Source organism: Palaemon carinicauda, chromosome 21 (assembly GCF_036898095.1).
Source record: "Palaemon carinicauda isolate YSFRI2023 chromosome 21, ASM3689809v2, whole genome shotgun sequence".
Taxonomy (NCBI): domain Eukaryota; kingdom Metazoa; phylum Arthropoda; class Malacostraca; order Decapoda; family Palaemonidae; genus Palaemon; species Palaemon carinicauda.
Window position 1 is genome coordinate 91,341,516 of NC_090745.1, and position 17,500 is coordinate 91,359,015.

General features: G+C 34.1%; 1 protein-coding gene across 16 annotated transcripts in view; it reads right to left on the reverse strand.

Moving 5' to 3' along the window:
• The window catches only part of LOC137615324 (homeotic protein ultrabithorax-like), a 1,252,187-nt gene that overhangs the window by 347,969 nt on the left and 886,718 nt on the right, over window positions 1–17,500 (reverse strand). For 12 of the 16 annotated variants that reach the window (XR_011039220.1, XR_011039219.1, XM_068345106.1 and 9 more), the window contains one exon: window positions 11,553–11,943. Coding sequence is in view for 10 of the 16 variants with exons in the window: in XM_068345106.1 (XP_068201207.1) it covers window positions 11,585–11,943 (359 nt within the window). In the remaining 6 variants the exon portion in view is untranslated. Of the gene's footprint in view, window positions 1–11,552; window positions 11,944–17,500 lie in introns of those variants that run through there. The other 4 variants (XM_068345107.1, XM_068345091.1, XM_068345115.1 and 1 more) reach the window with 3 other exon arrangements.

Here is a 17,500-nt window from a genome sequence, read left to right on the forward strand (position 1 = left end):
TACTTAGGCATTTTATAGTTAATTGTACGGATATATTAATCTAAACTGAAACTTAGGCCCTCGACAACCAAACGGACAACAGTGAATACCGAATTTAACCATAATCACCCAACAACAAATATTACCGAAACCTCAAACACGGAAAAACCACGGACGTATCTTATGACGAGATAATATAATTTTTCTTATCACTTACACTACCGGAATTTTAAGGAGGATCAAGAAGGAACCTTAAACTATGTTTTAAAGGTTAAAAGTGGAATCACGTAGGTCTATGACAACGGATTTTGCGGTTAAAGGAAATGGTTTCTTGGCCGCAGGCTGGCGTGACGCTACGGATAAATGCGACAGCAACACAGCGGCCATTACATCAGCGGCGGCGAAGGAGACGAACGACCGACCGCACCATAGCTCTTTCCATCCGCTGGGGTCTTGCATTACCGCATTGTTTCATCTTTTGCAGGAGGTACGCGATGCATTTCTTCATCGGAGGCTACGAACATAGGCAGTCGAGAATCTGTTCTTCGTTACCAAGTTCAAAAAGATCATGTTTCGCACGTTTTTAGCTACCAAAATAGAGCTTGAATATCTAATCGGGTACGCTAAGAATGGGACGGTACTACTGTGCCAATTTAAATAAATATAAAACATTTTTTATTATACTTGAAACGTGCACGATATTTTCATGTTCCCTTCAGAGCTGCCACACTTGCAATAATATTTAGTAATCTCTTTTCTAAAACTGTAGTAAATTTTGGAATCCTCTTTCAAACAACGCCTCACATCACGGAAATAACGCCATTGCAAAGACAGAAAATGGACAACATCTTTAAGGCTAAATTCAAAAGAATCTCAAACAGAATGAAGCCAATTTCATACATGACAAATGATAAACAAATTTCCTTGCTTATAAACACTAGTGAGCAATTAAAATAGGTGTAGTAAAACACCCAACCTCATTTAAAGGCCCCACAGAAAACCACAAAGACCATTCCCATTCATAGCTAAGCCAAAACAACCAAGATAAACTCCCTTCTAACATCAAAACTACTCACACGCCAGAAAAAAAATCCCCCTAGTCCATAAAGTGGCGCAAAGTGTGTGCGAATCTCGACTAAAGTGTGTTTAGGAGTAACTTAACAAGCAATAAAGATAGCAATCAGCCAATTCGCATCGCCTCTTGAGCGCTATATCAAGTGCTAAAACACTCGCCCTCATCAGCATTAGTGGCCATAAAATTCCAGTGTCCCGAGCCTAGCCGATGACATTGACCTTAAAGCGAGAGAGCGGAGGGAACTCCCTGATATTCCTTTCGAGCACATGGTGGAGAGAGCGTGGATTTTACTACATCGCCCCATCAAAACAAACCATAAAGTGAAGTTATGGCCGCCATGTTCCCGGCTGACAACTGCGCATGCGTAAACCCGCCCACTCATGTATTCCTCCGCCATGTACAGCTGTTTCCACGTTAATTCCACAACATTTCGTTATTTTTTGTTTTGTTTCCGGGATCTTCTTGTAAAATTATCTTTTATTAACATATAATCTAAATAGAGACATAAATGTCTAAAATACTGCGATGTATATAACAATATTACCTTAAATCTTGAAAACAATTTCTCTAAATACTAAAGTAACACCTGGAAAAGTGAATGAAGGTTTGTACGGTAGCAACGTTGGAGAAGATGAGACGGTAGTTATGGGGTTGGGGGAGGGGAAGGGGCAGGGAGATAGTTGGAAGAACGTTGTAGAGTCAAGTTGGTTGACTCAGTTCTTGGCAGGCGCCTGGTAGAAACGAATGCACGTTACATGTTCCCGTGGGGACATTAACTCGACATAGCATTTAATGTTTTCATGTAATTGATAAAGATTTAATGATTTCGTCTAATTGATAAAAACATTCAACGCTTTTATCTAATTTATAAAAACATTTAATGTTTTATCTAATTGATAAAGAGATGTTACATTAGAATACTGCTTCAAATCATAGGTTGACATCAACCTTTAGCTTTGAACAATAGCAAGCACATTATAGTCATACTGATAAGTTTGAATGTGCCGCATATATATATATATATATATATATATATATATATATATATATATATATATATATATATATATATATATATATATATATATATATATATATATATATATATATATGTGTGTGTGTGTGTGTGTGTGTGTGTTTGTGCGTGTGGGTGTGCGTAAGTATTCATCTTTCTAGGCTCTATGAATTAACACAATTTACACTCGAATCCACTGATTTACATTTTATCTATTATGGGCATTCTTTTACTATGGCATTTCGCATAAAAACGTCGCATTCTACATGTAACGTTTATGATGATAATTTCGGCTAAAATCGTGTTCTGAATAACGTAACCTTTGACCTCTACCTGCACCCTCCTTTTTAACAGAATTTCCCTCTATTCCCACGTCATCTGATCCACATTGCTAACCAACCCAAAATATTAACTCTTACTTTAGGTTGCAATTTGACCGATCAATCAATACATCAAGAAAAAGTATCCCGACAGTTTAGCACACGACAAGCATTATACTCGAGTTTTACACACACACACACACACACACACACACACACACACACATATATATATATATATATATATATATATATATATATATATATATATATATATATATATATATATAATATATATATATATATATATATATATATATATATATATATATATATATATATATATATATATATACATATATCCCGACAGTTTAGCACAAGACATTATACTCAAGTTTAACAAAATAAATAAATATATATATATATATATATGTATATATATATATATATATGTATACATACATATATATGTATACATATATATATACATATATATATATATATATATATATATATATATATATATATATATATATATATATATATATACTTTGCACTCAAAATGAACCAACATAGACGTCGTACACCAGTGAAACTAAAGAAATGCTGTCAAAGCAAAACATTTGTAAGAGAAAGCATGCACATGCACCCGATAATACCAAGCACTAATATAACTTTTTATTAATGGAAGTGAACATTGATTGAATACATAATTATCTTATTAAAAAGAAAAACAAATACTGGTGACACTGGTATAACGATATTACGAAGCATAAAATTTTTCACTTCGTTCAATTTTCCTTATTCGTAATAGGGATTAAACGGAAAAAAAAAAGTTAAGATTATTATTATTATTATTACTATCCAAGCTACAACCCTAGTTGGAAAAGCAAGATGCTATAAGCCCAGGGGCTCCAACAGGGAAAATAGCCCAGTGAGGAAAGGAAATAAGGAAATAAATAAATGAAGAGAATAAATTAACAATAATCATTCTAAAATAAGTAACAACGTCAAAACAGACATGTCATATATAAACTATTAACAACATCAAAAACAAATATGTCATAAATAAACTATAAAAAGACTCATGTCCGCCTGGTCAACAAAAAAGTATTTTAAGCCTACCAGTAAGAATATAAAAAATACTACTCTTCTGGTTGCCTGAAACCATTGTATTTCTTTTAAATGACACTACGATATACGTTTCGTTATTGTTTATTCCGTCGGTTCAAATGTTAGTGTATAACGTTAATTCAACATTCAAGGAAAAATATCGTGTACATTTTTGTTTTCAATATATAATAAAATGAAGCCACTGACCACAAAGAAGATTATGCAAAAGCAATAATCTATGCAAGTGTATATACGCGTGTGAAGAGGTATAAGTGATCACAAGTAATACATGCAAATGTATCATTATACAATAAATTAATGGAAGTCACATAAAGGGAATAAAATGACATCACAATTAATTCAAAACTACAGAAAAAATAGCTATAAATAGACTAAAGGCTAACAAAAAAAAAAATGACAAAAACGGCACTGGTGAAGCTTAGAAAAATGATGTTATAATTTTTCAGACGACTGTGATAGCTAGGTTTTCATCAGATTGAGTAACCGGGGGGGGGGAGAGAGAGAGAGAGAGAGAGAGAGAGAGAGAGAGAGAGAGAGAGAGAGAGAGAGAGAGAGAGAGAGAGAGAGAGAGAGAGAGAGAGAGAGTGTGTGTGTGTTTGAGGAAGGATTTTGATAAAGCTGAGGTTGCAGACAATCAACTATTTTTTCTAGGACCTCGTTCTTAAATCCATTTATTAATGTGGAAATTTTTCCATTTTATATTTTCTCTTATGCGTGAATATGCAACACAATAAACACTGAAAACGATGGCCATGACATTACGTTTAATATTCCATACTTGAGTCTGAGCACATAAATGGAATTAGAAATTAGCAGCAAATAAACAAGTGTGTCTTTTGAAAAATGGTGAACCAACTGCTCTGACAGGGACGAGATTTTTGCATGATACAAGTATCAATCTTCATGGCGGAGGATCAACTCGTGAAAAGGTCACACAAACTTGAGTCAAAATTTAATTAGGGTAATCATTAATGAGAGAGAGAGAGAGAGAGAGAGAGAGAGAGAGAGAGAGAGAGAGAGAGAGAGAGAGAGAGAGAGAGAGAGAGAGAGAGAGAGAGAGAGAGTATATTTAAACATTCAGTCCCCAACGCATATTTATTAAGAATTGGTGTCATTATTCAAACGTGCGATATATGAAAAGGATAATATTTAAGAAAATTTTCATATTATGAGATTAACTCAGAGAAGTCTGAGAGAGATGAAGTCAGATAAGAAGCCGAGAACTTGATATCCCTGAGTGAATGTTAACAGCTGCTTAAGTTGTTATACATACTTTTGGTTCCTAACATTACTTATTCATCTCTCTCTCTCTCTCTCTCTCTCTCTCTCTCTCTCTCTCTCTCTCTGTATGTCCCGGCGTCTGTAGATAACAATATTTTTCAAAGCATTATCTATCATTATCCTTATTATCATCATCCTCGTTGTCTCTTTTATACCTTAATTTATTTCCCTCTAATAGAAGAGAAAAAATGAACGTCAGCTGGATATCATGAGGGAACAATAATTCAAGAAACCAGATGTGGCGATCTATTCACTCCACTGGAATTCAAACCATTAGTAATATCTTCTGTGATAATTAATATGAAGTCAATTAAATGACTGTCATCATCAATCAACCCTTATCAATGTTGATCTTATTCTCGATTCAATTACAAGGTAAACCGACTCTAATGACAATTAGCATTATGGGTGATTATCCGAAATGATGCATCATTAGAGCTGATAAAAAACTTCAAGTTCAATTCAAAGACGTTATAAACAGGAATGCTTAGGAGCAAATTATAACTCAGGGGATAACTTCCTATAAAGTAAGACCAATGGATAAAATAAAATTTTTCATACTCAAAATACGGAATATAAAAGACCATAAGGGAATTTCTATCAATTTATAATCGACCTGGAACTCTAAAAAACTGGATACTTTGTTTTCAAACAAGATTCAAAAGAACTAGTACGAAATATGACATGTCTCTTTGCTTGTGAATTATAAAAACTTTTTGTAAGTATGCAATATGCAAACAGAGAGAGAGAGAGAGAGAAAGAGAGAGAGAGAGAGAGAGAGAGAGAGAGAGAGAGAGAGAGAGAGAGAGAGATAAACCTAAAGGAAAAGGCGAGATTTAAGACACGAGTCAGAACAAACATGAACACCAAGTGGCCCTTTTGGGTAACCCAAACAGCTCTTAAAAGCAGCGACTTCAAACTTCTTAATCGCCTGTTGACGGTCTCGGGTCGCTTATAGTTGACAGGTTAATTGACTGACGGCGCTATAAATGTCAGGTCTGGACGGGCCATGGGGTCTGGGTGCCGCTGAAAGAGCTCACTCACTCAGAGGACTCGGCCAGTGCCACACGAGGGATAGGACTGGGATTATACCCTCTCATTACGAGGCTTGATGGAACTCGATGCCCACAACAAATGAGACCCTATGGACTATCAAAGAAGATCCGAAAGAGATATGCAAATGGCATGACGGTTATCTTGCTACCGAAATAATAGACTAAAGACGTCAATTACAGGATATTCGTAAACAGAGAGTGCCTGTTTCTGTCTACTACACGTTTTCCCTGTCACTCAGAAGAAATAAAACTTTATTACTGTAGCTTTTAGAACTTTGCTATAGTTATTACGAGATGAAGCTTCTTTTGCTCTTTTCAACAAAGTAACAAAAACCGTAGAATCAATGGATAACTAATGCTTAGACATCTGTGCAAACATTGATAGAAATATCACGAATCTCTTGGTAATAAGAAAAACTAGAGAGCATAAATGAGGTACTCCAGATCATACTACTGGTGACCTTTAATTTCCAAGGTATCAAACAGGCACTATTTACATTACTGTAGATATACAAACTACGTTCCGAAAGTTTCAGCACATCGGTAGAAATAAAAGTCATATAAAAATATCAATCATACTGTAGCCTATCATCATAAATAAGTATCTTCAGTCAAATAACATTACTTAAAATTAATGCATTTCTAGCAAGGCTTAGTTCTATGTTTCTTCACTATGTTAAGAAAAAACAAATTAAGTGAGAATGGCTTTTAAGTGAATAATTACGCAATAATGTTAGCTCAATCATTCTTCCAGCAGCAATAAGATGTACAAAGTTAGAAAATAAAAGCAGATATAAAACATAATATCACAAACTTAAAAAGTCAACAACTGCTTATCAGTTCCACCATAAAAAGATTAAGCTAGTCTATCCCCTTTAACCTGAAGGAACGTGTCATCATTTCCACCCTCAACTGTATGGCAATGAAAATCATCCCTTTAAGCAGACTAATTGCAACGATCACCTTTAACTAAATATGATTGATAACAATTACAGATATCTTTGAGGAAAAACGTGTTTCAGACCTGAAGAATGCGTAATTGCTTTCGTGATTTATTTTGGTTCCGGTCTGTGGGAACTTTTTTTTTTATGATCCAGTCCAATTATCTATTTCCAATTTTAAAACACCCTTAATTATACAGGTTTTAAAATGATAAAGCATATCATCAACGAAGCAAAAGAAGCTTTAAATGATAAACATCACCGAATGAACTCTTATAATCAACGCTTATGAACTAAAGTGAACTGGAAATCTGGAAACAATTAATCAAAGGAGGAGAGCTATTGAACCATAATCAATTTTTTTTTTTATTCCTGAGACTTTTACTCCAGGAGTTTCAACGTCAGATAAATCTTAATCTTACTTGCCAGTTAAGAAAGAAATCTGAAGTAAAAGGGGATGGAAATACGAAGTAATCAGCATATACTTGAAACTGAAGAACAAAATAAAGTGTGCAAAAAGGACATTTCACAAAACAGTGGGACACAATTTCTTACATAAAATAATGTTTTATCATTTCACGTTTATGATATAAAAGGAAAACGTTCAAGTTACATCTCCATTTAAGCGGCAATCGGGAGTTTCCCGTTTTTTACCTTTCGCTTTTGCCAGAGAGAATGGGAAAGCTTGGATTTCGGGAAGGAGTGAGAGGGAGAGTATAAGGGAGGGGGTCAAAAAAGAGGGGGGTGAGGGAGAGAAAATTGGGGGGACAAGCGTGTGAGAGGCGATGGGGCTGGGGAGAGTCCGAGAGAGAGTGAGAGACTAAAGAGAGAAGAGGCTGGAATGGGGGACACTGGGGGGCGGAGCCTCCCGTATTGATTATCTTATTGAAATTCGGGCCATGCTTGAGACGTCTCGCTCCACGCTTTACCTCCCCACACTTGCACATTCTCACAACATACAAACACCTCTGAGAACCTCCAAAGTCCTTAGTTTCCTCTGCATTGAATGAAACAAATATAGAAAGGAGAGGACGATCTAGGAAATATTAAAGAATACCGAAATTCAGCAACAAAAAGAGGGCGATATGTCTCTTGAAGGGGTAACTTTGAAATCGAGTGAGCAAGGTCTGGTGTCTCAGCCTAGAGGGAACAGGAGAGGGATAGGGGGGGCAATGGGATGGAGGGTTTCCAAGATGTGGTGGTAGGGGAACAGTAGAGGCGGCAAAATTGATTTTGAACGATTTGTATTCCTGCGTAGTGACGCCGTCGACTTTGGCTTCTCCTTCATTCTAATATGAGAAATGTAAAGATTTATCACAGGAAACCTTGGCCGCAATTAGTTACCTTCAACCTTACATGAACATATTCAACAACCTGAAAGACCTTTAATTGGAGCAGCATTTTCCACAATCTCCTGTCATTCAAACTATGGAGAGATGCTCAAACCAATCGTGTCGGTAGGATACCTTAACTTCACCTGTGGCCTATTCCCCTGGCTTTCACTCCTTCGTTACCCCCACCCCTCTATCCGAGTCTCAGCCCTCCCAGGAGAGGGGGGAGAGGGAGAACTGAGAGGGGGGTTTAGCCCCTCCCATTTCCAAAGGGGGCGGCGCCCCACGATTAATGCCAGCCTACCTCTCCACTACCAAGGCCTTCCGTGAAGTAGCAACAATGGCCAACTACGTTTGATGACTCAGTCACTCACAATACCAAACTTGGTAAAATCTCCCTCGTTCCTCTAAGCACAGTTTACTAAAGGAAAAACAAAAACAAGCAACATAAAACGTGAGCCCAACTTCTAAAGTTTCATCTAAAGTGACATGGGGCTAATGGTTGCCCTTATTATACTATTGGACATGCACGCTCATTCCTATGAATCAATTGCATAACTGAAAAATAACCAGCCATGCTTTAGTAATTAAATCTTCAGGAAGTGACGAGGACATTTTCATCAGTATAGCAATGGTAATAATAATGATAATAATAATAATAATAATAATAATGATAATAATATGTTCTGCATTCCTAAATAAGAATGTATTGGTACTAAGAATTTTCCAGACATATTAATAGTTGATATTTTGTAAAGCTTCTAGACATCAGTCTCATTACGAGGTCACTGAATGTTGGTTTTTTATCCATTATTGAATATTTAGACGAACTCACGAATGAAAAGGAATTTGGGTCATGGCTTCTCCAGCTCGTTTATTTTCAAGAATACAATACAAGCTCAGATGTATGTAAATATGTATAAATACATCTACACACTTTATACATATATATATATATATATATATATATATATATATATGTATATATATATATATATATATATATATATATATATATATATATATATATATATATATATATATATATATATGAGAGAGAGAGAGAGAGAGAGAGAGAGAGAGAGAGAGAGAGAGAGAGAGAGAGAGAGAGATAAACAACCCGTAGAAGTTAATGCTAATGAATGCTAGGCATGGAAGGATGTTTGAAACTACCTACAAGTAGCATGAGAAAAAATGTCAAGATGAAAAATGTGAAAATACGAAAAGACACGTGATATATATTGTAGAGGAGCTTAATTTAAAAGACGAATCATGGTATGGCTACGTGTAAATGTTATAACATGTTATATGGTGAAAGTGTCACAAAAGAGGAGAGGAGAACATGACCTACAAAGAGATGGGGATATATATCGAAAAGAAGGGAATTCAACTATACATATTACATAAGAGCGTGGGAACATGGGAACAAATGGGTGTTTGAAGGGGATTTAACCTGGTGCTCATGACTATTTTGTTTAAACGAATGAAATAATTAATGGTGTATTAGTTTTCTGCATTGAGGGCTCATTCAAATTTAAGTACCAAGTATAAAAGTTGCAATTATCTTGCTATTTTTTTTTTTCTCATTTCATCTTCATGGCAGAATATTAAATGAGAGTACTAAACGGACTAAAATATTTAAGATTAAGTATAAACAGCAAATAATACAAGTTTTAAAACACACAAACTTACTTGTGACGGAATCAACATTAGTGATTACCGACTTGACATAAATTTCGTGTAAATGAGTGAAAAATTTTCTAGATATGATACCAATATCAAGAAGATGGTAATAAATAATACACAATAGCTTCATATCAATACAATATCTATAGAACCCCCACAAAAAAACACACGCTAAAACACTCACAAAACTAGGTACGGGTGATGATAATATATAAACATATTATATATATATATATATATATATATATATATATATATATATATATATATATATATATATACACACACACACAAATAAGTAAAACAACGAAACTCAAGAAAATCAAACCCACATTTCAGTGAAGGCAGTATTCGTTCACAGTACAAACATATGTGGTTTATTCAGTCAACGGCTGGTCAATAATCAATAGGCAATTCCTCAGCCCAACTTCTGGTTTTGCCACACCTAAAATTACTCACCAGTTTCGACATGTGATATTTTAAAATATAAAGACGTAAGCTACCTAACACGTAATGACGTGTGTGTGTATATGTATGTATGTGTGTGTGTATGTATGTGTATATATATATATATATATATATATATATATGTGTGTGTGTGTGTGTGTGTGTGTGTGCAATTCTAAAAAATACTGGTTTCCTCTCTGGGAGGATATTAATGACAACAACACCAATAATAATAATAATAATAATAATAATAATAATAATAATAATAATAATAATAATAATATGTGAAGAATGAGATTTCCTCATTTTAAAGAATCCCTTTAATAATAATAATAATAATAATAAATATGAAAATATCTGTCCTCCTTGAACTATAACTTTGTTAAGTATTATTTCGACAGACTATATATACATATATATATATATATATATATATATGTGTGTGTGTGTGTGTGTGTGTGCGTGTGTGTATGTGTGTGCGCGTGCGTGTGTGTGACTTTAAGGTTTTACTCACATTTTGTCTACCATCATCATGATCACATTATTATTGTTATATCATTTACAATTGTTACAATCATTATCATTACAATTGAATTATTATTTCATACATTATGAAATAAAATAATGATTTTAGAATATATTTCTCAAGAGCTGTTCATAGTATAATAATGAATCAAACTAAAAAAAAAACTGCACTTTCACCTCGAAAGAAAATTGTTTTTGCGCTACTTTAGAATGAAGAAAAATCTAATAAGAAGTTCAAAACCGTAAATAAGCCTTTTGTTGATGCTAAAACTTTCATATAATCAATTGTATCGAAAAAGAAGGGTACGTCATAGATCCCTTTATGAGAGGCAATAATAGACAACTTGACGATAAAAAAAATGTAAAATGTAGATTTATAAAAGTAAATCATAAATCAGTAAACAACATTACGCACATACTTACTTTATACATTTAATAAATAATAATAATAATAATAATAATAATAATAATAATAATGATAATATTAATGATAACGATAATAATGATAATAATAATAATAATAATAATAATAATAATAATAATATTGAAACACTCCTATATTCATCATATTAAAGAACACATTGAATCATGATGCCACTTTCCACCAAACCGCTTACATCAAAAATCAAATAAATCCAGTGAATGAAGTGTCTGGTTCCTTAGAATGAAACCTCATCCAAAGTCAGCAGTTAGTAAAAAGATAATGATAAAAGATGTCTTTTTAATACACATGAAGAGGGATCGGAAATGTAGAGGTACTCACCTTAATCCTAATTTATAGATGAAGTTGTGTCGTTAGTTTTGCGTGTGGTTGGGGGGGTTCTGGTCCGCAACCGGCCCCCCTCCCGCCCCCTGACTGGAGGTCATGGACTGGGCACTGTTGGGATTTTGTTGTTGCTGTTGTGCGATCTTTGCACTCTGCGCCTGCTTTTCCTGTTCATTTAACTCTTTAATGGCCTGAATCTCCTTCTTGAGCTTCATTCTTCTGTTTTGGAACCAGATCTTGATTTGTCTCTCTGTGAGACACAAAGCGTGTGCCATTTCGATCCGTCTCCGTCGGGTGAGATAGTGGTTTGTATGGAACTCTTTCTCTAGTTCCAAGGTTTGATATCGAGTGTAAGTCTGTCGGCCCCTGCGCCTCAGCCCGTTAGCCCCTGCAAAGAGAAAAGAAAAATAAAAGTCATTAAGGATTCTCTCTTTCTCTCTCACTTTCTATTTTTTTTCTGATCTGTCCGGGGGAGGGAAGGGAAAGGGGATTGCGACGTAGATCCATAGAAAGGGAGCCATAATAAAGAATGAGATTTACGGTTCTTAAAGAGCAGCATTATTTTTAACTAAAGGGCCTAGAAAAACATTGATTTAATTTTTAGATTTATTGTGATTTAAGCACTTGTGAAAATGAGCCTATTCAGGATTAGCAAAATTGTATATTTTAAAAATGTAATTTAACCTGTAAAATTAATGACACGAGTAAAATCACAAAACAGGGTAATGGTATAATATTGAATCATTATTCAAATTAACTTATAAAATATGACTTGGGTTACTTGAACAATCAAAAAAGCACTTACCTCACACAGGAAAACTAGATGAAAACAAGCTCTTACCTTTGCCATTTATTAGGAGGGGAGAGAGAGAGAGAGAGAGAGAGAGAGAGAGAGAGAGAGAGAGAGAGAGAGAGAATTCGTTACTATAAGCTATGAATAAAATCAAATTCCTTTTTGTCTTAGGACAGCATTTTATATTAACAATTATTAAGAGTAGAACTTAAGGGATTTAATGATACTATCTCAGCAACCATTACCTCATCCCAACCCAAATAAAGAATATGACTATTTTGCTTCACACCATTATAAAAAACACGGATAAATTTTGTTAATCTACTTAGGTTATAAAAAAAACATGATGAAAACAAATTAGAAAGATCTTATTGATTGAACTGTAGGCAAAATTTTCAGTTGCAATTACAATTAAGTCTACTGCTAATAGAGAGTAAATCGACGCCTTGCAAAAACTATAAGTAACAGTCAAGGTGGTTTTGATTCATAGTACAGACATCGAATAAGAAAACTACATTGACCACTTCGCGCTTTTCATTTGCATACGCCTAAAATAACACCACCGTTACTGGATTCGTATCCTTATTTAGGGCCATAGATGCTCCAAGAGCAAAACCCCAATTTATTGTTTCGTTCATTTTAGGCCTAAAAAAAATTCACAGTTGTCCATACAATAACTGATTAGGAGGAAACATTCAACATCAATATGCAAAGTAATATTCTCTCGTTATCTACAACACGCTAAATTCTTTGAAAAATCCTCAGCTATCGTGTACTCACTTCAGAAATAGTCTTGTTGATCAAGATGATTGCAATAAACCCTACGGTCTCCACCCGTAGTATTTTGAGTTATGATAGCTTTAATTACAGACATTCAAAACGATTGAACTCGTTGCGTATAAAACGCAATGTGACTTGATATAGCCATGTGCAACAAAAAAGGGTACCACCGAGAACCTTCAAACAATTGATTAAATAAATCAATGAAACATTTTGAGAGACAACTTAGATGGTCACTTATTTTTCAGTTTGCAACTGAAAATATCCTTCGGTCATTCGTGACGGATTGCATTGCGTGACATTTGACTGAGACCCGATAATTCCCTTTCTTCCAATTAACTCATATCATGTCGTGACTCATAAGTTCCATCGATTTGGCATTTCTCGTAGGTCAAAATGGCCCGTAATCTCCATTGACGCGAAGACGAATGGGTTGATATATAAATTATTCTTATTTTTTTCATCGCCATTATAGATTTTCATACTAATAAAGAAGTCTTTGTCTACGCTATTATGACGCAGAAATAGTTTAGAGAGAGAGAGAGAGAGAGAGAGAGAGAGAGAGAGAGAGAGAGAGAGAGAGAGAGAGAGAGAGAGAGAGAGAGAATTTCTCATTTACAACAGTAGTAGCATTATCATTAGCCTATTATTATTTTTGTAATAATAGCATTAATAATATCAACAAAATAATAATAATAATAATAATAATAATAATGATAATAATAATAATAATAATAATAATAATAATAATAATAATAATAATAATAATAATAATAATAATAATAATAATAATATAATAATAATAATAATGTACGGTTGAACCCCCAATTTAAAATTTAGGTGCAGAGATTGATTATTCAAATACTAAATAAAAATCTATCTATCTTTATATCAGTCCTTTAGAGGATGTGAAATAATAATAATAATAATAATAATAATAATAATAATAATAATAATAATAATAATAATAATGTGTGTTATAGCTGCCAAATGATGAAACGAGTCTATATTATCGGCTGTCATTAAAAAAGGAAGTTTTCCTATTTTGATGTAATTCGTAGAGGATGCGTAATGATAATAAGCATAAAAACAATGTATACCTAATGACAGCCACAATACAAAATGCGCACAGAGACTGATAAGGGAGAAAAAATATCTGTCTGTATTGATGTCAATCGTAGAAATAATGATTTTCCATAAGAGCAAAGATCGCATGTCATCTGGAGATCAACCTGCTCAGCAAATGGACGCTTAAAAAAAAATCTGCTTCTTATCAACTAGTAATTATTCGGCTCAATTTTCCGGAATTCTCATCTATTTCTCTTTTTTTTTCAGAAAAGGTCGTCCCTGGAAACATCAGAAGCCAGATTCCAGAAGGCTTCGACCGTGTAATTTCCAGCCATTAGTCTACAAGTCAAGTTCCGAGGTCATCGAACGACTAGGCTTCAAAACAGACACGTGGAATTATATTTTTTTTCGCAATTATCAAAATTGAGGAAACAGCAACAACACGCCAAGTATAACTCGAACTTGAAACCACAGATTGGAAAAGAAATTACCAAGAACAAATAAAACAAATGAAGATTATGGAATTACCAACAAAGTACAAGGGAGGACAAGATAAAAAAAGATTGGGCCGTCGGAGACTGGTGAGTATTTTCAATATTCTTTAAACAAAAAAAATAAGAGAAATCCGAAAAAATATACATATCGGGCAGTCAACGGATTTCCATACATTTTAGAATGTACATTTAAATAAATGAATATAAACTGTTTATATTTAATTAAATATATTAAAAGAATGGTAACATATAAGAATAAGAGAAAGTGGCGCAACTGAGAAAAAAAAAAATAACGTGAAAGTGGTTCAAACAAATATAAGGTCTCACCATAAACGAAAAATGGATGGATGATAGTATGCCTTGAATAAAATATTTGTTTCCTGGAAAATGTTGTTGGTGTTATGGCAGAGAGAGAGAGAGAGAGAGAGAGAGAGAGAGAGAGAGAGAGAGAGAGAGAGAGAGAGAGAGAGAGAGTATAAAAAAGTTCTTAAGAACTCGTTGGGTTACTAAATTCTTCTGAAATATCTCAAGAATCGGGATGAACGTTATTCCTGTTACTATATTTACATTTCGCAGATTAAGTATTGGATGGAATATAATATCTAAAACAGACTAATGTCACTTACTGAGATCAATGAAACTCATGAAACAAACAAATATGGGACGTTCTAAGTAGTAAAGAATAACATAAATAAGTGAACAGTTAATACCGAAAACTTACAGCACTACTGAACGGACAACTTGACAAAATAGAACACCATAAAGGATCATAGACATTAATTCCATTTTTCATAGACCTCCAGAGGTGCTTTGTTACCCGAACGTGGCTTAAAACAACAAACCACCGAGACTCCGAATGCCAGTGTCTCTTTAACCAGCGTCCTTGGACACGTACGAAATACTATCAATACAAGATCGTGATAATTCGACCTAAGCTCATCACTGTTGACAGTTTTGAGTTAGATATATACTTCTTTTTCTTTTTCCAAACGTCTGCTAATAGATAGGTTCATCACAGACAAGAGGAAAAAAAATATCCAAGGGAAATAAAAGGAAAAAAATCTATAAGATGGACCCTTTTGGTTAGTATATCAACACACATAGAAGACATGTCTAAATGCCACAGCCAAAGATTCTTTTTTATATAAAAGTTTTCTCTTATTTTCTTCCACCAGAAAAGGGGTGGAGCGTCGAAAGGCGCCAGGCCAACTTTCTTCTAGGTCTCCAAGTGGGGGGAAGGGTGACCCACTGAGAGAGGTAGGGATAGGCCTATAGGAGCCAGAATAAGCCTAAAGGGGCGCTCACACAGCCCCTCTTCATCCCCCTTTCAACTTGCCCCTTCATCGATCAATCCTACGTCATGATAAGCCTACTATAAGTCCTCTCCAATTTTCTGATAAGAGGCTTGCGTATGCAATGGTCTTGACCCTATGAAGACCCAAATGACGATGCCATTTGCAATCACTTTTCCCTGTCCACAGTTCATACACTAACTTTGCCCTGCCCGATCAAAACAATGTTTCGATCAATTATTAATCAAACTTCGGCATTCCAGATATCAAGCATAAAGGTTGAACGAAATACCGATAAATATGTGGCATAAATTCATGAGGCCAAGCAATAAATTAAAGTACAGAGTGGCGTCATCACTTCAAGCTCCACCTACTTTACGGTCTTGAACCAATCAGGAAAAAGGAAGTAAATGATCTCGATAACTCAATCGGTCTTGGGTCCAACTTGTAGCAATCTCGCGTACACCACTTGGGCTTATCCCCGATGTCCGCACTTAGCGCAATTATGAAGCAAAGTTTTACTTCTCCGAAAGTAATGAAATTTAACTTTTTCAAATAAGTTCATAGAATTAACCGACAAAGAAGAAATGTAATTCAACGGATAACTAGTAAAATACGATATTCTTCAACCACCGTGTGTAAACACAATGCACAGAATAATCGCATTTTGAATGCTAATTTTCTTTATGAATCCCAAGAATATCATGGCAACATTGCATTTGCAGGCGAGTTTAATGTAACTCAAGCACGACACTGGGCCATGTCTCAATTTGCTGACGAGAGATATAACTCATGGTGAGTTAGTCTCAAAGGTCGTAAAGCTTCCCTTATCGAATATGCTCAAGTCATCAATCATGCTTCATAATCTGGATGAATTATTCCATCTGAGCGTAGTTGGAATCATATATATTTTTTTTCAAGTTCTGGAATATTGTACTAGCGCAAAAAATAATATGTATATTTCGTAATGAAAGGTAAAAAAAAAAAAATAGGGAAAAAAAAAACGATATTAGTAATGTTTTTATATTTAACTATAAGTTTTGAAATATTGTACCAACACGAAAAACTAATATGTATATCTCGAATAAAAGAAAAAAGTTATTATTAATGTTTTTATAGTTATTTACAAGTTCTGGAATATTGTGCTAGCGCAAAAAATAACAATATAAATTTCTTTAGAAAAAAAAATAAGAAAAAAAATAAAAAATGGTTAATTTTTTTTTCTATATAAAGAGTATAGAAAACTGAACAAAATTTGCTCCACTTAATTTATACCCCATGATTAAAATAAATACCCTCCTAAAAACTACTTCATTTATCTGATAGGGCTGTATCGAATTCTAACGATCGTTCGGAAACTATAAAATTATCTAGTTTTCTACATAAATATAATTATCTTTTCCAGCTTCGGGAACTCCCTGTTCAGTTGATACTTTAGGAGGTTATCAAGCTTTAATGTTTTTTTTTTTTAATTGTTAATACTGCTATTACTATAAATGAAATACTAAAAACAATAAA